General features: G+C 45.0%; 1 protein-coding gene across 1 annotated transcript in view; it reads right to left on the reverse strand.

Moving 5' to 3' along the window:
* The window catches only part of TIAM1 (TIAM Rac1 associated GEF 1), a gene marked incomplete at its 5' end in the record, with an annotated part of 515,782 nt that overhangs the window by 118,071 nt on the left and 370,164 nt on the right, over positions 1-27,547 (reverse strand). Inside the window, 2 exons of the mRNA XM_082624561.1 lie at positions 2,863-3,310; positions 19,510-20,486. Coding sequence (XP_082480687.1) covers positions 2,863-3,310; positions 19,510-20,475 — 1,414 coding nt within the window. The remainder of the gene's footprint in view (positions 1-2,862; positions 3,311-19,509; positions 20,487-27,547) is intronic.

The following is a 27,547-nucleotide window of genomic DNA, read 5'->3' on the forward strand; positions in this document are numbered from 1 at the left end:
GGGAGAGGCCACAGCAGTGAGAAGCCCACGTACAAAAAAAAAAAACAAAAAAAACTCAGCATTAGTTAACAAAATGAACAATAAGGTGGGCTGCTAAAGGGAACAGAGGCTGCAGCGTCCAGTGGTGTGGACATTTAGGGGAGGAGCAGAGAGCAGGGCCCCTCAGACACGACCTTGTAGTGCCTCTAAATTAAGCCAAGGCAGGCTCCGCGTGAGAAAGAACAGTAGCAGTTCTCCAAAATGCTCCCACAGAACGAACATCTGTGTTTCACAAGCAGAACCATGACATCAAGTACACTTTTCCCAGGCTTCCCTGGTGGCGCAGTGGTTGAGAGTCCGCCTGCCGATGCAGGGGACACGGGTTCGTGCCCTGGTCCGGGAAGATCCCACATGCCGCAGAGCGGCTAGGCCCGTGAGCCATGGCCGCTGAGCCTGCGCGTCCGGAGCCTGTGCTTCGCAACAGGAGAGGCCACAACAGTGAGAGGCCCGCGTACCGCAAAAAAAAAGAAAAACACTTTTCCCAATTCACAATGGAAAACTAAAAGCAAAGTGTGCTGTGCGTAGGTGTAAACTGATAGAGTGTGCTCAAATTCAATGTTCGTATTTCACATGTGTGTTCAAAATGTCATACACACTTTATACAGACTATATTATGGTATTTGATTTAGCATAGAAAATAAAATTTAAAGTTTAATAGCAGTAATTCCTGTGATTTTCCACAGAAGATACCATGGCTGCCAGAATTCCACATCTATTCAAACTTTGAAACCACTAAGGTAGACTTTCCGAAAGAGAAAAGGACATGAGAAAGAACCTGACTCTTCCTAAGACATCCTTGGAAGTGGAGCAACAAGATGAAATAACCCACCAAGTCTTAAAAACTAGACATGAAGAAAAGACAGCATCTCACCCTAAACACGCAGCAACATTAGACACACAGGCCCTTGGCAGTAGGGGAAGCTACCCTGCACTGGCTGCCAAGAGGAAAGACTCCTCTATGGGACAGTTGGTTGTTGCCTAAAACACACAACCCCCTTTCTTCTCCAGTAATAGAAACCCCAGTGCTCAGCTGGGCCCATCCCTGCCTCCCTTGCAGCTAGGCTGGACTCATTTCTGGCCAATGCAATGGAAGCAGAAGAGATGCAGGCAACTTCTAGGTTGTACCCTCAGTGCAGAGGGATACACCCTCCACTTCCCCCGTTTTTCTGCTGGAACCTGGACCCGCTGGTGAGCTATCCTAATCGTTCAGACTAACACAATGCTCTAGGGACAGTTAGCAACGACAAAAGGAATGCTGGCTTCTGGATGACTTAACAGCAAAGAGTCAGCCCATCACTCTTAGATGCCCCACCTCTGCTAGGTGGAAGGGAAATAAACTTCTGTCTTGCTTGAGGCACTGTCATTGTGGGTCTCAGTGACATGCAGCAAGACCTAGAGTCTAATTAACATGCTCCCTTTCTGTTTCACCAGGTACTGAAGCAACAGCTGGCAACATTAGTAATGGGGCCCACCCAAACCCTGCTTGTCCCTGGGGGGGTTTACACCACTGCACAGAGCTCTAGGCTGTTCCGTGCCTCTAGGATTGGTTGTTCTATACCAGCCACAGTTGGTGAAATCCAGTATCAGATGGAGTCATGGGTGCACCACACCAGCCCAGGCTTCTTCCTTCTGGACCCATCCTTCATGCTTATTAACCTGTCTAACCTATCCTGCCATGTACTAACCCTGCTTCAAATCCAGCTTGTGTCAAAGATTCTAAGCGGGGGCTTCCCTGGTGGCACAGTGGTTGAGAGTCCACCTGCTGATGCAGGGGACGCGGGTTCGTGCCCAGGTCCGGGAAGATCCCACATGCCGCGGAGCGGCTGGGCCCGTGAGCCATGGCCGCTGAGCCTGCACGTCCGGAACCTGTGCTCCTCAACGGGAGAGGCCGCAGCAGTGAGAGGCCCGCGTATCGCAAAAAAAAAAAAAAAGATTCTAAGCGGTCTTGAGAAGTGTTTTTCTTTTTAAGACACAGAGCTCACAAATATGTTACAATTTCTACACTACCAAGATATATGCAGACCTGCAAAAATACATATGCATACTTCTAAAGTGTGTGTAAAGTGATAATGAATAGCAAGACATGAAAGTATTATGCTTACTAATGAAAAGAAAAACAATTGCATATAGATATACCATTGTATATGGATATATATACATGTATATAGATATGTATCTCTATATATACACACATACTCAAATATTCAAAGTCTGACCATAAAACAGTGACTTTTTCACAAACATAGATGGCTCAGACATTCCATTAAGCACTGGGTTGAACCCTATGAAATTAGCAATATTCCATCATTTTTTACCCCCCAAATGACAATTTCATAAGATTCAAACCAGTGATTTTTCCCTCCAAAACAGTCACTTCGGGAGGCACATGTTTTGGAATGATTCCAAAAAAATATTCTTTTGGAACTCAAGCCTTTCAAACTGTCAGGAGAACCAGCTGTATATATGAGAAAACTAGACGAGAGGCTCCAATAGCTTAACGGTGAAACAGTAAAGAAAATAAAACACTGGTGGAAAAGGAAAATGGGGAGTGACTAATCAAGGGACATAAAGTTTCAGCTCGATAAAATGATTGCATTCTAGGTGTGCTGTACGACTGAGTGCCTTAGTCAACAATACCGGAACGTACACCCAAAACTATGCTAAGAAGGTAGATCTCACGTTAAGTATTCTTACCACCACAAAATACGTTTTGAGATTAGCATGAAATAGAAGTTCCATGTAATTGAAAAACATCATTTTCACAGGTGCGCCACGGAGCACAGGATGTACCCAGCACCGCAGGAAGGATGCTCCCCCTCTCACCTTTCAAGGACACCCAGTAGTGCTTCCACTTCCTCCGGGTGGCCGACTCCACCTTCTTGTTCTTCTTGTGCACCAGGAAGTTCTTGACTGCCAGGGCTCCGGCCTTACGCACTGTGCCCTGCGCGGCCGTGAGCAGGATGTCGGACTGGCCCGGGGAGCTCAGGGTACCGCTGCTCTGCTCGTCGCTGTGCGCCGAGCCGGCCTCCTCCAGGCTCTCGCTGTTGGTGGTGCTCATCTCCAGCTCCCGTCGGAAATTCTCGTACACCCCCTGGCGGGCTGCGTCCCCGGTGGAGCTGCTGCCGCTGTCGCTGCCCACAAAGGCGCGGCCGGTGGGGGGTGAGTAGCTGGAGTTGGTGGCATTGGATCGCCTGGACAGGAGGTCCGTGTCGATGGTGGCTCCTTCGATCCCACTGTCGGCAAACTCGCTACCTTCGCCCGCATTAACATCCTTGGGAGCCGAAAGGGAGAAAAAAGAAGACGTGTGTCATGCAGAGAAGTAACCCAGGGGCTCCTGTCGGTCCAGCCAGGGGCTGTGTAGCTGCAGGCAACCCACAGGGCATCGCTGCTCCCAGCCTCTCCAGGACCAATTATTCCTCACTCCCCTGACCCGCACAAACCCAACTTGCCTGCAGAGAGCAGCTCAGGAAAACCACGAAGCTTCCCCGGTATGAATGTCAACAATTTGGAATGTTCAAGAAACATTTTTAAAAAGCAAGCACGATTTCAGAAAACTTATCAATTATCTGACTTAGGTAATTAGGTAATTGGCAAATCAGCTATTGAGATGCTCCCACTGCCCTGCTGAGTGAGCTCGGCACCCTCACCCTCATCAGCCTGCCTGGAGTTCCAGAAAATTCTGCTGGCTGATGAGTTATTCCAGAGGTAGGGGGTTCCAAGGGATAATGAAGTCTTTACTGATAACTTTTTTTTTTTTTAACAAAGGGCCTAGTTAGGGGTCTATTCTATAATCTGGTGACTAAAAAGATAACTAATGTGCTACCTCACCCACTCACCCAGCAAGGACCCACAGCCCAGGAGCAGGGAAGAGTCCTCAGGCTCCAATCAGCTTCGCTTCCTGAAAACAAGCAGCTTCTCACTCCACGTTGAGCTAAAAAAAGTCTGTGGGGCTCACAGCTCCAATGCAGGCTCTCCGATTACCTTGCCCTTTCAAAGGTGGGATGCTAGGAGCCCGAAGCAAGCTACTCACCGCCCCTGGGCCAAGTGACAGCTTGGGGCACTGCCAAGATGTGGCGGGTATCCATTCCCAGTTTAAAAACATTTGGAACTTCCAAAGCACTGCCCCTGCTCGCATGTTGAACATTTCCGGGACAGGCAGATCTGTTCTTAAATCAGAATCTTAATTGCTCTGAAGTGCTAAAGGCATTTCCATAAACAATGATTAAATAATGGTAGTCATCAAGGGAAGATAATGACAGCACAGCTCGACAGGCTCATGGGTAAGAAATTAGACTGGTTTTACTCAAAGGGAGAGAATCGGAATGTGAGTCTGACATAGGAAGAGATGGCAAATTAATATGTGGTTTGGGGGCTTAACCACTTGTTAAGCCTTTAGTCTCATAAATAGTTAATTACTGTTTGAAAATGTTAAAACGAACGGGCTATTGCGATTGCCATATAATTCAATGCTTTGCATTCAAATCTTTTTTTTTTTTTTTTTTTGCGGTACGCAGGCCTCTCACTGTTGTGGCCTCTCCCGTTGCGGAGCACAGGCTCTGGACGCACAGGCTCAGCGGCCATGGCTCACGGGCCCAGCCGCTCCACAGCATGTGGGATCCTCCCGGACCGGGGCACGAACCCGTGTCCCCTGCATCGGCAGGCGGACTCTCAACCACTGCACCGCCAGGGAAGCCCTGCGTTCAAATCTTTGATGAGAGGCAATGGCGGGGTAGGCAGAAAGAACCAAGCCACATACTAATAGCATCCTGCACGAGGCCCAGACAGGTCTTGTGCCCATGTCTCCGCACATCTCACCTGGTCAATTCTAAGTTAGGGCCCTCAGAGTTCACTTGCATCATGAATAGATCTTAAGTGAGCAACTTAAAATGGGCCAGACATGAAAACAAGCCAAGGAGACACAGAAAGACAAATGCTGTATGAGTGACTTGTATGCGGAATGTAAAAATGTAAAACTCACAGAACCAGAGGGTAGAATGGTGGTTGCCAGAGGCTGAGGGCCCGGGGAAATGGGGAGACATTGGTTAAGGTTGGTTAAGGTTACAAACTTTTAGTTATTATAATAAGTTCTGGGGATCTGATATACAGCCTGATGACTCTAGTTAATGATACCATGTTGTATCCTTGAAATTTGCTAGGAAAGTAAATTGTAAGTGCTCTCACCACAAAAGAAAGAAAGAGAGAGAGAGATAAAGGAAGGAAGGAAGGAAGGGGTAATTATGTGAGTGATGGATATGTTAATTAACTTGATTTTGGTAATCATTTCACAGTATATACATATATTAAATCATCACACTGTACACCTTCAAAAAACACAGAAACACACAACAAGGAGTACAGTGTGCAAAGGGTAGAAATTTGACAGTGGAAAAACCTGGCAAATACCACCTCGGCCAAGAGCTCAAGGTTAACTGAGTGCGTGGTATATGGGAACCCTTTCTACTAACTTTGCAATGTTTATGTAATTCTAAAGCTGTTCTAAAATAAAAAGTTTATTTTAAAAGAAGAAAAGAAGGGGCTTCCCTGGTGGCGCAGTGGTTGAGAGTCTGCCTGCTAATGCAGGGGACACGGGTTTGAGCCCTGGTCTGGGAAGATCCCACATGCCGCGGAGCAACTGGGCCCGTGAGCCACAACTACTGAGCCTACGGGTCTGGAGCCTGTGCTCCACAACAAGAGAGGCCGCGACGGTGAGAGGCCCGCATACCGCGATGAAGAGTGGCCCCCGCTTGCCACAACTAGAGAAAGCCCTTGCACAGAAACGAAGACCTAACACAGCCAAAAATAAGTAAATTAATTAATTAATTAAAAAACTTTTTTTGAAGAAAAAACAAAGAGGAGGTAAGAAGGGACATAGTAGCAGGAAGTGGTTAAGCGAGTTTCTAAGGACCAATGACATTTGCAATGGAGTTTAGGTCCCTGGGATGTAGAGGGACTCAAGAGTGTCAAAGAAACCACGGATGCGGCTCAGACGCAGACCCTGTGACTGTTGGTTCTGCCACTTGGCCATCTGCTGTCCTGCCTGTTACCTGCCACCAACGGTCATCAAGGACCCAGATCTAGTAGGTCAAAGTCCTCTATACAAACAGGAGAGTGCTGTTACCAATGCACATTTCTCTCTGGCAAGGACATTTACCATACATATCCCTTTTGATCTAATAAGTAAATCTGGCCATCACTGACTATTCAAGATAACCATGGGTGGTGGGAGAGGCGGAGTTTGTGTGATTCTCACCAACATCTGGATTCATTTTCACAGGCCTCAGTCCTTCTCTGGAGGAAGTGACAAAATCAGCTATAAACTCGCCTCAAAAATGAAAAAAGATGAGCTGCTCCTCTGTAAGACAGGTAAAGATCAGCTACACAGGTATCCTCTCTAGGTCATAAGAGAAAGACTTCAGAACAAAAAGGAGAAATTAATTCCAGGCATCTTGTAATTCCCAGAGCTCTGGAACAGGAAGGAACCTTGCCAAACCATCCCCCTGGTGAATGCATGGAGATGCTGAGGCTCAGAAAGTCACAAGTCTGGCAGGTGGTAGACTGGAGGTTGGAGCCCATGCCTCCAACGACCTTTTCCACTCTGACAAGATGGCCCCATGGCTCAGCCGCAGGGAGCACCTGACTGGATCCTGTCTCAAAAGTCAACTCCATGCCTTCCCCTCTGTTTTGCAACAGTGCCCCTTCTAGGTTTTCCCAGCACAACTGAGTGACTGTGCATCTATATGCCTTGACTTTCCCGGCAAAGAGCTCAGACTCAAAAGTGGACGGAAGGAGAAAGAGAAGATGAAAAAGAAGATGAGGGAAACAGAGGCAGACACTGGACAGGAATGTCTCTTAACAGTCTACTACATCCCCACAAACCATGAACTCCTACAGAATGCCTTGATGTCTCTACCGAAACTAAGAGTTGAGGCCTCAATAGACACTCACCTCTTTGTCAGACTTGAACACGTGCTCATGCCAACTGACACTGCAAACTTGCAATGGCCCAGGCTGTGTGTATTCAACTCTGGGATGACCATTAAACCGAGCAAAGAAGTGATTACTCCAGGTAAGAGACCTAATGGCCCCAGCTGAGCTGGCACACTTTGGGAGCGTAACCACTGGAGAATGCTCCCGATCTGTGATCCAAGCCAGCTCCACCTTGTTTCCACGGTGGTTAAGCAGGCTAAGTGGTACACATCCTCCCACTGATATTGGACCCAGCCTGTCCAGAAACAGACGGTGGCTGCCCAGCTCCGGCCTCTATTTGGTCATGAAGCTTGGGATGTGCCAAATACCCAGAAACCCTTGCTCCAGCATCGTGGGAAATGATGTCCACCCAGCCAGAGGCATTGCTCAACACCTGAATGGTCAACGGGATTCCACATCCCCCTACACCTTGAGTGTGGGAGACAGTCATCTACAGCAGGGCTCCAGATGCCTAAGTGCCACACGAGAATTACAAGTTTATAGGTCTCAGAATCTCTAGAACAAACCAAAGACAGATACACTGATGTAGAGGCACTAGGTTTACACACTGAAAGAGTGCTCCAAGGCTGCATCCTAAATGCCCATCCTTCTCAAACGGCAGGATGCATGCCACTGTGATACGGCTTCCAATAGCTCAGAAGAAAGACAGCATCATTGTGATGCAAACATTCCTGGTGCATCTTTCCAAAGGGTTCCTCCTCCTCCCGACCTCCATCTCAAGGACACTTCACACTTGAGAAACCTGACTCTCCCCACACTTAAAAGCCCCTGTCGGGCTTCCCTGGTGGTGCAGTGGTTGAGAGTCCACCTGCCGATGCAGGGGACACGGGTTTGTGCCCCAGTCTGGGAAGATCCACATGCCGCGGAGCGGCTGGGCCCGTGAGCTATGGCCACTGAGCCTGCATGTCCGGAGCCTGTGCTCTGCAATGGGAGAGGCCACAACAGTGAGAGGCCCGCATACAGCAAAAAAAAAAAAAAGCCCCTGTCAACCACCCCACTCTTCCAACAGCAAGAAATCCAGATGATCAACCCCAGGGAAAATTCCCACAGAACCCCAGCAGTCTTTATGGCAAATGCAAGGCATGTTCCTTCTTCTCTAGATAGATGTCTTAGCATACGATCAGTCCTAGAATATTTAACCAAATACCGAAATTTAAAGCAGAAGTCAGAGGAGGTCAAGGGAAATGGTAAGACCCTAGCTAGACAGAGAAAGAACCCCCAACATGGTGCATGATCCAGCCAAAGATTTCCTAAAAATAGCTCAAAATAAACTCCCCATGTTAGAACCACTCCACTGAAGAGGTTTCCAATTATAAACAACATTCATGGAATACAGAAGCTCTTAAATCCCTCTCTCCCTGGACAAGTCCTCCCAAGCCAGATTCTTCGAGCACTCGCCGATTTCCATTCCATTGGCAGTCTCCCAGCATGAATGCATGCACTTTCCCATTGGATGCACAAGTGGCCAGCTGTTGCCCAAAACATTCGACAGCTGCCAGGCAAGAGTTTTCTTTGTCATTTTAGCCAGGCAGCAAATGCTTAAATGAGTTCTGGTACTAAAGTGGAGGCAGCAAGAGGTAAATTCAAAGCCTGTTTTCACTGCCTTGAAAACTGGAGGGTCACCCAGCATGAACATAGGCTAAAGACACATTGTGGCACAGGCTCAAGTTGTTTCAACCGGGGAATTTAGAAAGACTCTGAGGGACAGGTTTGCTGTACTAAAGATGTGTGAACACAATTTTGAAGAGCTAATTAGCCACAAAGTTCAAGGGCCCTGGGACAAGTCAGGGACCAGGAGGGTCAATTGGCAAATTGTAGTTACAAGTCGAATGCAATTAGAAACTGGTATGTTGGTCACTTTGTTTAATTTCCCTGTTGAATCCAGCTTTGCTTCAATACACCTGTAAAGAGAAGGTAAATACAGAAGAGAAGAGTTCACAGAATTTCAATGGGGGGGAGGAGATTTTTTTTTTTTTGGCCATGCCACGAGGCATGCAGGATCTTAATTCCCCAGCCAGGGATAGAACCCGCGCCCCCTGCAGTGGACGTATGGATTCTTAACCACTGGGCCACCTGGGACGTCCCTGGGGGAGGAGATTTTGACCTGCAGAAGCCTTGAATTAGAACAATTTCTGCCTCATTAAATTCTAAAATATTCCCCCTCTGGCTTATCATCTTCATCTTATCCCCCAAATCTAAAGACTCCCCTCTGCCACACATGCACACACATAAGCACTGTCTTTGGTTTCCAACATTCTCTCCTTGGTACGCTCAGTACTATACTATACTATACTCTTAGTATACCCTCCCGTGGTAACCTCAATACAGCAAATGTCATGTCTGGGCAAGTTATTTTGAACCAATCCATGCCTCAGTTTCCTCACCTGTATAACGGGAATAGCAACAATATTTACTCTGTAAGACACTTTGTAGGATGTGAGATTGAGGTAACACAAGTTTCTAGAACGGTGCCCAGCACACAGTACCTGCACAAGAGTGTTAACTCTAATTACTGTCATGTCCATCCTCAGCCTTACTTACATCTCAGCCCAAGGAGAGAAGACGCTGCCTGACCTCACTTACTAGCTTCCTGCACTAACATGAAAGAATGGGCGTTGCTGAGGAACTTGGGAAAAACAAGGCCTCATGGGAAAAATACACAGGCCCACCAACGCTGGTGCCAGCCAATGTAATCCCCTTGAATTATTTTCACATTCGCAAAACTGCACAATAAACTAAGAAAATGATGTTTCCTATGCTGTAAGTAACTGCTAGGCTCTGCTACTGATAATTGCCATTCTTGATTTACAGAAATATTGCAGTATCCATTTGCCATCACTGTAAGGTTTTTTTCTTTCCTCTCTCTACACAAATAGCCAGGGCCATTCTGAATTTGATTCTGAAGTTTGTAAACTGTACCTCTTGACCGCCCACTCTTAGCCTCTTTACATGTGTCCCAGCTCCCTTTGAGACATTTTTTTTTTTTTTTTTTTTTTTTGCGGTACGCGGGCCTCTCACCGCTGTGGCCTCTCCCGTTGCGGAGCACAGGCTCCGGACGCGCAGGCTCAGTGGCCATGGCTCACGGGCCCAGCCGCTCCGTGCATGTGGGATCTTCCCAGACCGGGGCACGAACCCGTGTCCCCTGCATCGGCAGGCGGACTCTCAACCACTGCGCCACCAGGGAAGCCCCCTTTGAGACATTTCTAAAACCCTGTTTCTATTTCCTTCCTCTTTCCTTCCTAAGGCACAATCTCCACGTCCTTTAAAGTTCCCAGCACTCAGTCCCATCCTCTCTAATGACTCAAAATTTCTCTCAGTTACAGCTGCTGAAGCTCTCACTGCTGCCCCAAAGAGTCTCAGAAGTAAGTTGGCAAATGCTTGAAATGTTGCTTCAGGTAACTCCAGATTGGAGACAGCTCTATGTCTAAGTCCGTGCATCATCTTCTCTCCTTTCATCTGTTTTTCTATGTGCATGTCTCAAACCCTGTCGTCACCCTTCCCCTCCTCACCACCTCAGGGTATATCACATCCCTAGTCCCTTTTCTTCTTTTCCTAGTGCCACATCCCTGGTTCAGCCACAGACTCTCTGTTCTAACTACCTTCCTCCCGTCAATCCATCCTGCGTGCCATGGCTGGGTAAGTCTCCCAGGAGCAAGGTGAGGGCTCCCAAGGCTGTCCATCCAGGCCCTCCACCGATGTCCAGCCTTAGCACTGGACCTTCGGATGCACCCAGCCACCAGTGAAACTGAAGAACTCATGCCAGTGTATGCTCCCAACTTTTCTTGCGTCCAGGAATTCCAGGAATACTGATCCTTCAAGGTTCAACTCAAAGTCCCTCTTCCCACAGCTGGAAGCCTTCTCTTTCCCTCCTCCAATCCCCGTGCAGCTTCTCTGCAGCATCCCCTTCCCCCTGCGCCACCGTCCCCAACTCTGTTCCAGCCACATTGGCCTCTTTGTTCTTCCTCAGAGGTGCAGGGCACACTCCCACCTTCCAAATCAATGGCCAATTCCCATCTCGCTTCCAAATCCCTACCCAAGTCTGCCCATCCCGAGGAGCGGGGCCCGACCCAACCACCTGATCCAGAATTGCCGCGCATTCCCCACTGCCCGCTCTTCCTCACCTTGCTCTCTTTTTCCCATAGCATGTCATGTACTTATTATGCTAACTGTTTGCTGCAGACACACCTCCACTTCACCCCAACTAACTTCGTGAGCTCAGGGATCTCTTCTTGATGCATCCCAAGCACCAAGAATAGCACCTGGCATGGCGTAGGCACTTCCAAAAAAAAAAACCACAAACACTGTTGAACAACTTAACTGCTGTTCATCTTACACCCTCCTCTCCAACCAAGAAAAGCGTTTCTCATGGAACACATTTTAGTTTGATTTAAAGATCTAGTCATTTCCAGGCTCAACTCACGCTCAACTCCAGTTGAAGTCACAAATGAGCCCCAAGTGGAAAGCTTGACTTCGACATCTTCCAGCCATCCGGGTTTATTACGTCTTTTATGGAGACAACCAGAGCTCCCTTACATGTTTTTTCTTTCATCCTTTTAAAAGGAGAGAAAGTGAGAAAGACATATTGGGCTGTTTTATGGCCCAAACTAGATATTCTGTCAACAGGAAGTTCAAAGCACACTGGGCCCCAACACAGAGAGGAAAGCTGGTGGGCGTTTCCGAAGTTCTGGCCCTGCGGATCCGTGGAGACGCTCCCAGGGCTGCACAGCAGGCTGGCTGGGAGGCCTCCAAGCTCCCGCTCCCAGCCCTTTATCCTCCTCAGTTATGCTGGGAAACCAGCAATGACATATTACGGTGGGACACGACTTACACTGAGGGACACAGAGGCTCCTCTCCTCACGGACTAAACTAAGAATGTGATTTTCAAAGGCTTGGACCTCCCCAACCTATATTAGCATAAATACACAGCTCTCCAAGTGAGGACCAGGGATCCTTAAATAATTTCAGGGGGTCCCTAAGGTCCTCCCTTTACCACCTATCTGTTCGAAGCCAGGCTTTCCTCATATAGTCCAACCAAAACAGCATGTCGCAAGAGAGTGAATGCAGAAGCAGATATGAGACTCTAGTGTCTTCTGATAAGCCAGAAATTGTAGAGAGTTGCGAAAATACAAAACAGTGCCCTTCTCCTGGCTTTTTTTTTTTAATTTTAGAAAATAAAATTTTAAAAATAAAGTTACTTATATGAACATGTAATGGTTTATTGCTGCTATTTTAAGATGAATTAACAAGTTTTTTTTACATTTCTGTTTCAATTTCTAATGTGATAAATATTTATAGATATAACCCACCCGAACAGAAGCCCTTTGGAGTCTGTAACACTTTTTAAGAGTACAAAGGAGTCTGAGAACTGCTGATATAAGCCATCTCTCAGCTACCTTCTCACCCTCCCACTCCTCAAAAAAAGATCTTGGCAAAGAAAAGGGATATTCTTGTTGAAATGGATGGGCTGTTGTTCAAAATAAATATCTCATTGCTTAACTTACGTGGCAGAAAAAGCAAAATCAAAACGAAGGCAAAAAAGAAGCATCAAACAGGAGCAGTGAAAGAAGAGAGTTTTTTTTTTTAAATGGACTTTATATGAAAATATTTTGTTTCACGAAGAATTAACCTAAGGTTCTTCAAATGTATGGATACCAAGGGGGAAGGGAATGGGGTGGGAGGAATTGGGAGATTGGGATCGATACGTATACACTATTGATACTACGTATAAAATAGACAACTGAGGGGAACACACATAACATCCCCTCCCTTTTGGATTTCCCTCCCGTTTAGGACACCACAGTGCATTAAGTGCAACTCCACTTAATGCACTGTGGTGTCCTAAACGGGAGGGAAATCCAAAAGGGAGGGGATGTTATGTATATGTATGGCTGATTCATTTTGCTGTGCAAATAGAAGCTAACACAACATTGTAGAGCAACTATACTCCAATAAAAATTAGTTTAAAAAAAGAATTAACCTGAGGTTCTTAACCAGAAGCTTCTCGATGGACCTTGGAGGACCCATGGATCCCCTGAAATGATATGCAAAAGGGTGGTCTCTTGTGTTGATCCCAAAAGATCCAAATTTTTCATCTGATTCGCAAAGGAATCTGTGACCAAAGGTTAGGAATCTCTTGGCTGGTGATGTCAGTTCTCAGCTCAGGGAACATATTTATCCCTGAACCATTTAAACTAAGTGTAAAACAAAACAAAATTTTAAAAATCAACACAACTTTTATAGGAACTCAAGATCTTCTGATCATGCTGCACCCTTTATCTTGCTGAAATCACCAATCCTATTAACTTGCTTATCCAAGCAAGAAAGTCATCAGGGATAGAGCCTTCTAAAGTCATCTTTGGCATTTCTCCAAAAAAGACATACAGATGGCCACCAGGCACATGAAAAGATGCTCAACATCGCTAATTATTAGAGAAATGCAAATCAAAACTGCGATGAGGTATATCACCTCACACCAGTCAGAATGGCCATCATTAAAATGTCTACAAGTAACGAATGCCGGAGAGGGTGTGGTGAAAAGGGAACGCTAATACACTGTTGGTGGGAATGTAAGTGGTGTGGCCACTGTGGAAAAGAGTATGAAAGTTCCTCAAAAAACTAAAAATAGAGCTACCATATGATCCAGCAATCCAACTCCTGGGCATATATATGCAGACAAAACTATAATTCAAAAAGATACATGCACCCCTATGTTCACAGCAGCACTATTCACAATAGCCAAGACATGGAAACAACCTAAATGTCCATCGACAGATGAATGGATAAAGAAGACGTGGTACATATATACAATGGAATACTACTCAGCCATAAAAAAATAATAATAATAATGCCATTTGCAGCAACATAGATGGAACTAGAGATTATCATACTAAGTGAAGTAAGTCAGACAAAGACAATACCATACGATATCACTTACGTATGGAATCTAAAATATGACACAAATGAACTTATCTATGGAACAGAAATAGACTCAGACGTAGAGAACAGACTTGTTGCCGAGGGGAAGGTGGCGGGGAGATGGAGTGGGAGGTTGGGATTAGCAGACGCAAATTATTATACATAGAATGAATAAACAACAAGGTCCTACTGTGTGGCATAGGGAACTACATTCGATATCCTGTGATAAACCATAATGGAAAAGAACGTGAAAAAGAATGTATATATATGTATAACTGAATCACTTTGCTGTACAGCAGCAGAAGTTAACACAACATTGTATATCAACTATACTTCAATTAAAAAATACAAATAAAAAATAAAGTCGCCTTTGGTCATCTCTCTCAGGGACCTCTGTTTCGGGCCACGGTAGTGGACAGTTACTATTTTCTTTTCAGCCCACCACCCTGTTTGGCTTCTGAACCAGAACTGGGGCGTTTTGATGTTAAAATCTGAGGGCACGTGAGCTGAAACCTGTTTGAACATGGGGAGCCAGTGTGGTGTGGGTTTGCTTCTGAAGAAAGGACCCTGGTCTGTGGGTCAGAAGACCTGGATTTCAATCCAGTCGTGAGACCCTGTCACCTAATCTCCTTAGGTTGACTTCCTCCCCTGAAAAGCGATGGGAGAGTTTGCAACTCGCAATCAGGCTGAAATGAACCCCCGCAGAGGTGCTCAGGGGCCAGGAGCTCTGTCTTCTGTCGATCCCACTCCATATACCACGGCGTGAAGAGGGTGTCAGAAGCTGGACCAGCACACAAACCTTAGCACCAGCGCCATGTCCCCGTGAGGAGCTCTGAGGGGGCCCCCCTGCTCCCTCCCAAGGTGGCGGCCCCCTGAGACATCCTCAGCACAGCTGTTCACATTCTTTCATCTCCCAAGTGGATGAATGAAGCCCTCCTCAGGCGACATGCAGGACAGCTCCAAGCCAAAGCTTCCCTTTCAAACACAGAACCTGGCTCAAGGACACTCCATCGAATGGCAGTTTCCTCTCTCCACCTCACCCGCTGATAGTCTTAGAGACACAAGAGAGCTGAACTCTACACAATTAAACCAAACTTTACCATCATAACTCATAACCACTATTTACGGAGCATCTAATACATGCAAGATATTGTGCCAGGAGTTTTACATTCATTCCCGCGTGGAACCCTCATTCAAGAGACACTGAGATCCTTCTAGGTTACACAGCCAACAGGTAACAGGGTTCAAACTTACAAGCTCAGACCTGCTGGACTCCAGAACCTCTTCTTTGCCTGACACCAGGCTGCCCCTTCCTCTGTCCATTAACCATGGAAACACTGAGAGTAAAGTTCAGGCCAAAATACCAATGAGGCATTCACTGAATCAAGGGGCAAGCTACTTGGGATTTTACAGAAGTCAGTACAAATAAACTCCACTTTCAGTAGCCTGGGTAAATCCTCCCAACAAATGAGTAGCAGACTGACTCACAAGATAAAACTTGTATGCAGGAGGTACACAACACGTACTCAAGTATATTGAATTGGACAAATATAATTTCTCAGCACTTACTGTGTGGCAGACACATTTTTTGATCATTTTCAAATAAAAAGATGTTGTTCATGTTAGTTCAGATAAAACATATTGTCTCTCAGGCTCAGCGGCCATGACCTTGGCCAAATGCCTGCCAGGAGTTCTTTTCTGGAGAGTAAAACTGCTGACAAGACTATTACAGATTCAACCACATCACCAGAGCAGATGAGGAGGCTTTAATATCTACGATCCAAACATGCTGGAGAGGGCCCCTGGGTCAGAAACTTTTACCAACAAAAAAAAAAAAGAAAAAAAAGAATTCTTTTCAAGGAAGCCTCCACACCCACTGCCTCTTAAAATACACTGTTTGGAACATAGTGGGTTCTCAAGAAATTGCGCTGGATGAACGTGCCAAACTTAGACTAGGAAGTGTGGGTGGATGGACAGTGTTGTGCATAATTCTGGGGTTTGTTTCAAGTCATTAAAGATCCTCACTCAACACGTAAAGTCGATACAAAAATAAGACTTCCGTTCACTTTATACACTCGGCAAAAGGCTTCCATGCATGGAATCCCACTTGGTTCTCCTAATGGCTCTGTCAGAGGCTGGTGTCGCTCACCCGGGTCAGAGAAGGAGCCAGGGATGGAGTGACTTGCCCAAGGTCACCGTTTAGTAAGGAGTGAGCCGGGACGCAATGTCCTTCTTAGGATTCCTAGTCCGTTGCACTTTGCGTTACATTAAGCTACCACAGTGCTTTATGAGACGCCACATTGAGATGATCTCACTTTCATATACTAACAATTTTAGAAGGCGACAAGCCAAAGAATGGAAATGTCGTACAACAGTTACACATGAGAACTTTCAGTGATACGGCTCTGCCCCTCTTCTGGGGGTGGCCATGACTCAAAGGCTCACAGCCCCATCAGTGGGGAATGGGGGGAAGCAGAGGTCTGACTGTCCCCCCGTGTTGGAGACCTGGAGATAGGGAGCCAGAATACCACCTGGCACCCCGTCAAATCTTACACAGAATGTGCGCTAACTTAGCATTGTTCCAGGTAAAAGTGACAGTCACAGGTGAGGTTCCTTTTAAATGCTGAGGGCCAGGAGACCATTTCTTCCAATCAGGTCTGCAGTGCCAATCTGGCGATGCCTTCAGGACAGAGCCTGCAGTGCCTTTCAGGTGGCCCTTTAATAGGGCACCTATCTCACCTGCGTCCCAACCTGTCAAGTTGCCAGCGTAGGAAGAGCCCGGCCAGGGTAGCCAGAGGGACCACAGCGGGGTAATTCAGTCGTTTCTATCATCATAATCTCGCTTCAGAAGAGAGATGGATAAAAATTCAAGGAGTGCATCTAGATGCAACATTCACACTCACCTTCTCAAACCTCAGAATCAGCCTTTTTAATAATTTTGTTTCTAACACAAAGTTTGATATAAACATAAAACTACCTTGAGTCCTCAACTCATACAACACTACTAATAATGAAAATTACAACAACTTACAGATTGTCCCTTATGGGTAGCCTCTAAAGTACCAAGCGCTGGCCTTCACGTTCCATTTTCTCAGAAACTTTATTATTATTCCCATTTGACAGATGAAGAAATTAAGGCTTCCAGAGACTTAAAAATTGTACCCAGGGCTTCCCTGGTGGCGCAGTGGTTGAGAATCTGCCTGCCAATGTGGGGGACACGGGTTCGAGCCCTGGTCTGGGAAGATCCCACATGCCGCGGAGCAACTAGGCCCGTGAGCCACAACTACTGAGCCTGTGCGTCTGGAACCTGTGCTCCGCAACAACAGAAGCCTCGATAGTGAGAGGCCCGCGCACCGCGATGAAGAGCGGCCCCCGCTCGCCACAACTAGAGAAAGCCCTCACACAGAAACAAAGACCCAACACAGCCATAAATAAATAAATTAATTAATTAAAAAAAAAATTGTGCCCAAAGTTACTCAGGTAAGAAGAGGTGGAGCCAGGATACCTGGCTTGGACACCATCAGCAAAACTTGTCCTTCAGTGGATGACTGGGGGCTGTGGGGGGAGTGTCATATACATACAGTGGAATATTATTCAGCCTTAAAAAGGAAGGAGCTGCTGACACATACTACAACGTGTGAACCTTCAGGATATCAACCTAAGTGAAATAAGCCTGTCACAAAAAGACAAATACTACATGATTCCACTCTTACAAGGTCTCTAGAGCCAAATTCACTGAGACAGAAAGTAGAACAGTGGTTGCCAGGGGCTGGGGAAAGGGGGAAACAGAGAACTACTGTTTAATGGGGACAGAATTGCCAGTTCTACAAGATGAAAAGAGCTCTGAAATTGAAGGGTACACAACAGTGTGAATGTACTTAATACCCCTCAACCATACACTTAAAAATGCCAAGGTGGTAAATGTGATGTGTACTTTTACCACAATTTAAAATATCTTTTAGACTTCCTTGGTGGTCCAGTGGGTAAGACTCCGCACTCCCAGTGCAGGGGGCCCAGGTTCGATCCCTGGTGGCTGAACTAGATCCTGCATGCATGCCGCAACTAAGATCCAGCGCAGCCTAAAAAAATAATTTAAAATATCTTTTAAAAAAGAAGAGGAAAAGGTCAAACACAGACTCCTTTAACCTATATCAACCCAGAGGAAGATATAGTAAATTTCAATTATTCTAATATAGAAATCTACAGTGGTTAAAAAAAACAAAAAACAAAAAAACTGTATCTGCAGACGACTTGTATACGGGGATTTAAAATTCCAAACAATTTTTGAATACTTAAAAACAAAACAAAACAAAACAGAACAAAAAAACTTGCTCTTGGGCAGGAACACAGACAATCTAGTGCCAGTTTCCTTTGCCCTCCTCCCCAGGGTCCCCACCATCTGCCCATTATATTTAGACACCCTTCCCAAGAGAACTGAGCCTCAAAATAACCCTTGAAATAACTTTGACTTGCACTGAAGCAAGACCAGAAGGTGAGCACCATCCGATGCTGGCCAGGTCAGAGCACACCTGCTGTTTTCCAGCTGACCTCAGTGGTATTCGCTGGTCACCCTGGTGGCCAATACACCTTTCAAGGCAAATGGGCCCAATCTGGATTCCGGATCTGAAGCACCATCCTGCAAACTACCAACCCATCCTCAACACAAGCCAGGACTCCCAGCACTCCACTACAGGGAACTGCAGGACCAGGAAAGGATGGAGGCATGCAGGATTACCTGACACGTTATTATCTCCACGTTAATTATCATTCCTAATTAAGGTAACGGGTCTTCCTTTCATAAGTAACATGTTTTCAATCTTTGAAGAATGTTTTCACACCCACTCTTTCATGCCCTGGACCCCCGAGGCAGGTGAGTCGGGCATCTTTACCCCACTGTTCAGAAGAGCAACTAGAAGTCAGGGTTTGCCCAAGGTCAAAAACGAGTTGGCTGCAGCGTAGAACTGGAACCCACCCATGTTATTCCTTCTGCAACACCTCCCTCCAGAGAGAGGGCTGGCTAGCCTTGCAAGGAACAGGAAATTGAAATGGCTCCTGGTAAGGCAGTCAGCCTGCCAACCTCTGAGAGAAGCTGACAAATGACCAGAGCCCGCCCTGAATTAAAAACACCTCCTCCAACGAGCGGCCGACTAACCTCTTCCCACCTGCGGCGCTGAAGAAATAAGTTCCCAGAGTCCACACCCTAGCATCCCCATCTGTCCACGGATAGAACCACGTTAGGAAGGAAGCTCGGAAGAAGTGAGATGCTGTTGAAGAGCTCAGTTGGAGAGGCAGCTTCCCAATGTGAACTTAGCAGCTTTATTCCCACCCTCATCACATCCCCGACACACATCTACGCTTACTCCTTAATCCCCACCCCTTCACCACAGAACTGCAAGAGGGGCAAAGCAGAAGAGTGCTGCATCTCCAGAGAAACGGCATCGCCTGCAGCACCCACCAGGCAAACATGGTAAAACCCGGCTAAAAGATGGGAATCGTGGAAGAGCAAAATCATGCACTTAAAGTCATGCATCATTTCCAAAATATTGAAACAGATTCCAGTCACTTTACCTGAGTTGTTTTTGCTCTTCTGCCTTGCATGCTGTTGTTATGGCTCATTTGTGGGTTGGTGGCACCTTCAGAAAGACAGTGAGATTTCCTACAGGGAAGTGTGTTATAATTACTGTACGGAAGAGCCTCTTCGGCAGCAGCGGGTGGCATCTTATGGTTAGCGAGATCAGGAATATCAGACACCAAATTCCGACAGTAGCCTGCAAATCTGCCCCTCCGCCCCCCGTCTGCCGTCACCCCGGAGGTTTTCTGGGGAGCATACAAGTCCCCCAGTGAATTGGCACGTTGACAGGTACTCAGCTGCCGTGGACTCGCCGGGGCTTCCATCCCCCGAGTCTCCTCGCAATCTTTCTCTTCGGCAGAACCCAAGATCTCTTCGTTGCTTGTTAAATGTTCTTGGCTCAGATCAGAGAGTGAGAATTCCAGGCTGTCCTCCCGCCAGATGTCTGCAGATTTGGAGCGTTTCTTCTTAAAGCTCGCCGTCTCCGTGAAAGTGGGCCCATCGGACGTATAGGGATGATGCCTCCTGCCTCCCTCCGCCAAGTACGTAGCGTCATCCCCGTAAAGCCTGCTCTCCTCCGAGTCTGGCATGCTCTGCACAGAGGCTGCTGCGAGGACAATGCTGCTGCCTACACTGGGGCTGACGGAAGAATCCGTGTAAGACACGGGTCTCAAGCCCATATCCACTCGGTCCACCCAAATGGGGCTCCCGAAGTCCTCCAGGGTGCCTTCTTGGGAGAAGGGCTCCAAGCCATTTTCGGCCAGGGACTGGGGGATACTGGGCGTGCTGCTGGATCGGGTGGTCACTTCAGAGGTCCTGTGGATCACCTTCCCCGAGGAGGCGTGCCTGGTCCGCCGCGCCTTGTGCGACAGGCGCAGGGAGCGCGACGTGTGTTTGCGCCCCAGGCTCGCATGCTTTTCTCCATAAAACTCATGCACTACATTTTGACTTTCTGCGTTTCCCATGGCTTTATGGTCTGTAGCAAAGAAAAAAAAAAAAAGGAGGGGATCATTGAGTCATCCAATGGGTATAGGCAGTTAACAGGAAGAGTTCAGCACACAGGGAGGGCAGCCAGCTTGGCAGATAACAGCACACCTATGTGCACCTGGCAGGTACTTGGACTCTTACGTGGTAGCCGGTGAGAACTAACATCATGTACTGAGATTACTCCTGCGGAGATATGAAATAAGAACATAAATAAGATCATTAGAGAATTACACTTGTCTCTGCCCGCAGGGTAGCTGCCCACCGGGCACAGCACAGGGTCGCTTTCATAGAGCTGGCAACCGTTTTCTTCTACTTAAACTCTACAGGTGTATATTTAAAGCTCTATGCCTATCCACAAACTAAAAGCTCTGAAAAGTACAAACCAAGGTGTCTGCCAAATGAGTAACTTTCTGTTTGAAATTACACATTTCAAAAAACCAAGCAAAACTCAGAGGTGCGCTGGATAACCTCCCTCTCTCCCAATGGTTTTGTTTCATTCTGACTCCATCTACACTTCAAAATCAATCAAAAAGGGAAAAGCTCAAGATGTAAAGTCCAGTCAACTCTTCCTAATAAATCGGAGTCAAGAAGGAAAAAGGTTTTTACCTTAATTCCACAGCATTCTGAAAACCCTGATTGGGAGGTTCGGGTAGGGGCTGTGAAGTGGGATAGGGAGAGGGAGATGGGCAAAATGAAATAGGAACCCCACTCTCTGCTTAGCAGCCAACTAATGGGTTTATTTCTGGGAGCAAATCCAACCTGAGAACATTAATCTGGTACAGAGTGCCCTGCAAACAGAAATTCACATGATGAAATCACTAAATATCATTCAGCCTTTTGGGGCTACCCAGGTTAATTCAACTCCTTCCTTAACATTTTTCCAGTCTCTCTCATTGGTCTGAGGACTGTTACCCAGAGTGGAAAATAGAAAAATCCTCAAAGTTCAACAAGTGTGACTCTATTTCGCCTTATTCTCCTTGCTCAGCAATGAGGTTTCTCTAGACTAGTTAAGTTGTATACACTTAAGATACACACATGAAAATGGCCAGAAAGGAAAGAAGAAAAGTAGAGTAGCTGGGCACATCTCTGAGCTGCTTCTTCCAGTCATCTACATAGTCGTTCATTCAGAAAATATATACTGAGCACCTACCACATTCTAGAAGCCAGAGATACAGCAGACAACAAAAGGCACACATTCCCCATGCTCATGAAACTTACATTTTAGCCAGGGAAGGGATACAATAAACAAAAAAGTGAAAGGTACCAGAGGAAAACAGGAACAAATTTATTGTAACCATTACAGTTTGAAACACCCTGAGACATAATATACATTCACATTGATCCAGAACCACTCTATAATCCCACTGTTCAGTCTCAAAGGTTGCTTAAACTCCTATAAGCACATCTTCACTGAAATGAAATTTGTGGCAACAGGAAGGGAAACACCTCCATTGAATGTTCAGAGGCGTTCAGAGGTAATTCACATAGACACCAGATGTGAAGCTATTCCCATACTGGAATATTCCCTACCAGGTCATACTTCGTATGATTCTGAGAGCCAAGTTTCCAAGAAAGAGAATCTTCCTTTTACTAGTAGCAAGCATACTTCAAAGCAATAAGTTCACACCTCCCTGGCTGACGTCTTTAAGCCAAGAAAAAACACAGACATGCAACTTGGTGTAGGGAAAATGAAAAGATGCACTGTCCATGCATACCTTGTGTTACCTACATTCCTAAGAATATCATGTACTACATTTTTGCAAGTAAAATAAATAAGCATCTAAAGTAATGCTAAAGGCCATGTCCAATTTCTCAGGGTTCTTGATTTTTTTTTAAGCGTACATTAAGATACCTGGATGTGTCTATGTATCTATATGTTTTGCCAATAAGTAATTAAAAGCTTAGAACAGGCGTTAGCCACAGTCCCATTTTAAGAATCACATAGATTTAAAGTTAAAAGAAGGAAAAAATGATAGTGACAGAAACTGAGGTATAGAAAGGCAAAACTGTCACCTCAAATGTGCTAGGAGGTACCCTCCTCTACTGTATACGTCAAAAGTTTGCAAATATAAATTCACAGGCATATTCTCAACAACAAATTTCTGGTTAGGCTTGTTTCTGCCAACAGAAAACTAATCAAGTTAAAAGCCTCAGGAGAGGTTTCCTAAAGGAAATGGCCCCAACGTTCAAGAATTACAGCACTCCCTGCATTGCTCTGACGGGTCTGTTATATTAATAGCATTTTTAGTAGCAAGATTCTTTTCAGCCAGCCAAGGTAGGAAAGAAGCCATTTTTATCTTTAGAACTAGAGTTTTAGAGATGAATGCCAAATCTCTTAAATCCTACCGAGAAGAAATTCTCAGGGGATGATCTAAGCAGAGTCAGCAGGAAGTCTGAAGCAACTCAACTTAGCAGAAAAATGTTTCTAGGGACTGCTGAAACACCCCTTCATTTAAAAGCTTTTCCTGAAAGGTCAGTGAGGACCGCGAAGGCCCATGTGGGGGACCCTGAAATAACATAAGCATGAAAAATTAAAATTGCTTATTGCATACAACAGACACAATCTTCTCTTTCAGGGACAACCCCCATCCCACGGGCAATCCCCAGAACACTGGTGAATTGAAAATCCTAACCCTTTTCACACACAAATGTAAAATGCCAGCTACTTTCAGCATCTTCATTTCTTCCTGCTCTCTCCTACTTAACCCTTATCATTTATTTTTATTACAAACAAAAAACTTGGTTTATATTTTACATTTGCACAGGCTTTGTTTGTTCCTGTGAGTCTGGAAGCAACTCTGGGCAGAAAGTGGCTTTCACTTTTTTTGTAGCCTCTAGAGAGACTACAAGTGTTCCACGCATGATGAGTCAATAAATGTTCATGCATTTTAGTAACAAAAGCAAAAAGTAGTGATCAGTACTTTACCAACATAATCAACACACAGTCACTAGGTAAGAGGGGAAAGATTAAGGGGGAGGAGAACAGGCTGAAATGCAAAAACTGGGCTAGAAATAGAAAAGCAGAGTGTCAGAATAAAGGTACTCCATTGCAAGCTGGAAAATGTTACCATTTTTTAACTCCGTACACTCGTTATTGATTTCCTTATGTAGAATGTTAGTGGCCCCAAATAGCTTGCACTTTCTGGGGGTAGTTAGTGGAAGGGATATTAAGCAGGAAGTAGTGCACAAGACTGTAACATAGGAACAGTTCTCCGAATTCAAACCTCAAGTCTTACACTTTCTTTCCAACGGTCTAAGATCTGGCTTCCTGGCCTGCCCCAGGGCCTTTGCTCATGCTCTTTCCTCTGCCTGCAACTCTCCAGTTTTCAGGAATCTACATCTGGCTCACTCTTTCCAGTTTGTTCCGAGCTTGACTCAAATATCACCTTCTCAGAAAGGCCTTTCCTGGCGTCTCTAACAAAATGACAACCCTCAGAACTCAACATTTCTTATCCCTCTTCTTTGATTTCCCCCCCCTCCTTAGCATTTATCATAATTGTAACAAAAAATGTGTTTCACTTACTTACCTTTTTTTTTTTTTTGGAGTATATTTGCTTTACAATGTTGTGTTAGTTTCTGCTGTACAACAAAGTGAATCAGCTATATGTTATATATATATCCCCTCTTGAGCCTCCCTCCCACCCACCCCCATCCCACCCCTCCAGGTCATAAAAGAGCACCAAGCTGAGCTCCCTGTGCTATACAACCGCTTTCCACTAGCTATCTATTTTACACATGGTAGTGTATATATGTCAATGCTACTCTCTCAGTTCGTCAAACCCTCCCCCCTTCCCCCTCTGTGTCCACAAGTCCCTTCTCTTCATCTGTGTGTGGTACATATATACAATGGAATATTACTCAGCCATAAAAAGGAATGAAATTGGGTGACTTGCAGTGATGTGGATGAACCTAGAGTCTGTCATACAGAGTGAAGTAAGTCAGAAAGAGAAAAACAAATATCGTATATTAACTCATATATATGGAATCTAGAAAAATGATACTGATGAACCTATCTGCAGGACAGGAAAAGAGATACTTATCTTTTTTATTCTCTACCCTTCCCCACTAGAAACTAAGCCTCAGGGGTGGGACTGAAAGTTTGCTTATCTTGTTTATTGCTGTATCCGCAGTGCCTAGAACATTGCCTGAAAGACAGTAGGTGCTCAGTGGAAAGATACTGAATGAATGAATGAATGACAAAATAAACTTTAATCTAGAATGTAAAAATCCAAACTCATACAACTACAACAGAAAATAGATGAGAATGTTAGCACAATGTGAACTAGAGAAAACACACATTGGCCTTAAATATGCCAGCTCTTCTACATCAGAGTGCCTAGACAACACACCGGTTTCCAGTCTGTGAGCTGTTCTCTGGGTGCCTTCCACCTACAGACCGGTGCAGGTCCCTCACTCCAGGCCACTGGGTTTGGGATCACCCTGATCCATGAACTGAGAGTAGGGCTTCAGCTTGCCCTGCTTCACTGTACTCCCCAAACTTCAATTACCTGGGCAGCGAATTAAGGCCTTGCTCCTGTCTCACTTTACTTAATTCCCACATTCTTCCTCTTTTTGGAGCTATTCCCTCAGAGGTTTAGGAAAGGGGTTCAGAATCAAGAGGATACGTCTCCTCGTTGTCAGGGTAGACAGTGCAAGAACTGCTCAGCCTGAGATGATCCAGAGAAAATGGGGGCAAAGGAGACATAGTGACATGATGGGAAAGGGGTCACCTGAAAGTAGATGATGTCAGAAAATCAAGAGATTCTCGGGGCCAGAGACCAAGGACACTAGAGGGTGACTTTCCCATTCTTCCCAACACCATGATCTTTCTCTTTAAGTGAGGAGTTAAACTTTTCAAGTAATCATAGAAACCTCCTTTAAATCCCATCAAATTAAATACTACTATATAGCCGATTATGTTAGTTGTGGTACCTAGGCTAACTTTGTTGGACTTACAAACAAACCGGACTTACGAATGCGCTCTCAGAATGGAACTCGTTCATATGTAAGGGGCTTACTGTACTCAGTGAAATAGTTAAAAGGTATCTTAAGGAACTTTATCAATAAGTACAGGCAGCACTATGTACAACAGCCAAGACACAGAAGCAGCCTAAATGTCCATTCACAGATGAATGGATAAAGAAGATGTATCTTTATTTATCTATCTATCTATCTATACACACAAACACACACACATAATATGGAATATTACTCAGCCATAAAGAAGAATGAAATAATGCCACTTGCAGCAACATGAATGGACCTAGAGAATATCATACTAAGTGAAGTAAATCAGAGAAAAACAAATATCATATGATATCACTTAGGAATCTGAAAAAAAAGACGCAAATGAACTTATTTACAAAATAGAAATAGACCCACAGACATAGAAAATAAACTTATAGTTACCAAAAGGGAAAGGGGGGAGGGATAAATCAGGAGTTTGGGATTAACACATACACGCTACTATATATAAAATAGATAACCAATAAGGACCAACTGTAAAGCACAAGGAACTATCCTCAGTATTTTGTAATAACCTATAACAGAAAAGAATGTGAAAAACAATAGATATATATATGTATGTATAACTGAATCACTGTGCTGTACACCCAAAACTAACACAACATTGTAAATCAACTATATACTTCAATTTAAAAAAAAGAAAAAAAAAAGGTACACTCATTAGAATGGTTCATACATACATCTGGTACGTGGTCCTTTCTCAGGGACAGCTTTTATAAATTTATTAGCCTACTAAGCCTTATGTGATAAAATGATATAGAACTATTCACACACACTGAAAAAAATGTCACATTCCTGGCTTTGGTAGTTTACTGCAATTATGTACGATGCAACCATTAGGGGAAACTAGGTTAAGGGTATACTTATTGTGTACGATATCTATAATTATTTAAAAATAAAAAGTTAAAGCCTTAACTAACTTGTATATTCTGGTTAAATGAAATTTTTGTTTAAAAGTGAGGATTCTTCAACATGAAATGTTTTTGAATCCTCTTTTCAACAAGTTAGACAATAAAAAATAAGCATGTATTGAGCATTATCTAGTATAATATTATCAAGAAATACAAAGTAAACACAAAACAATGGTCTATAGTGAGATTAAATAGAGAAGTAGAGTTGATTAACTAGGGATTGGGCTTCTGTCTCTAATAACACAGTATGAACAAAACTGAAATGCTAATATTGGTACCAGCTAAGATGAAGTTAAGACACCACAGCTGATCTTTCTCCCAATGATAAATACTAAAAACTCTGGACCAAAGGAAAAACCAACTACCCGAGGAATTCCAAAGAATAAGCAAAAGCAGGTGGATTGGGGATGGGAGTCAAAACCTGAAGAAGCCACTCTAACAGGAGCGAGTTTCCCATTTTTGTTTTTATTACTTTACTCTTCCAGCCTTGCATGGAGGGTGAGCACACAGTCCAGCTGTGGCACAGGCAGCAAAAACTCCCGAGACATACCCTGTCATTCTAGCCAAAGAAACTAAGAATAATGATCCCTGCAAGTCAAAGAGTGAGAGGGATCTCAGAGAAAAAAAGAGCTGGAGGAAACAAATCATCTAATGCTATGTACATCTATACAAGTCCCAGGCTCACCCCTCAAGTGCACGTACCTGGGACTGACCCAAAGCAAGACAGAAAAGGCTTTGAGAACTGAATTATGATATAAACCACAGCCCACCTCCCAGTCTAGCTCCCAAGTGGCACCTGTGTGTAATAAACCTACAGCCTCAGAGCAAAGCCTTTGAAAACTGAACTGACATGAGAGCCACCACCCACAGGAGGTCAGACAGAATTTGCCATCTGAACCTAGCCAGGTTGATTACCTGCTAAAAAAGCAAAAAAGAAAATTCAACATTCTCCAGATGATTTTCACAGGACCTAGATTCTCCCAACATAATACTCAAAATGTCCACAATGCATTCCAAAGAACCAGGAAAATCTAACCAGTTCTCAGGGGAAAGGACAGTCGATAGATGCCAACCCCAAGGTGACCCACAGGTTGGAATTATCAAACTTTTAAAG

This window comes from Mesoplodon mirus (assembly GCF_964341445.2).
Source record: "Mesoplodon mirus genome assembly, chromosome: 6".
NCBI lineage: Eukaryota > Metazoa > Chordata > Mammalia > Artiodactyla > Ziphiidae > Mesoplodon > Mesoplodon mirus.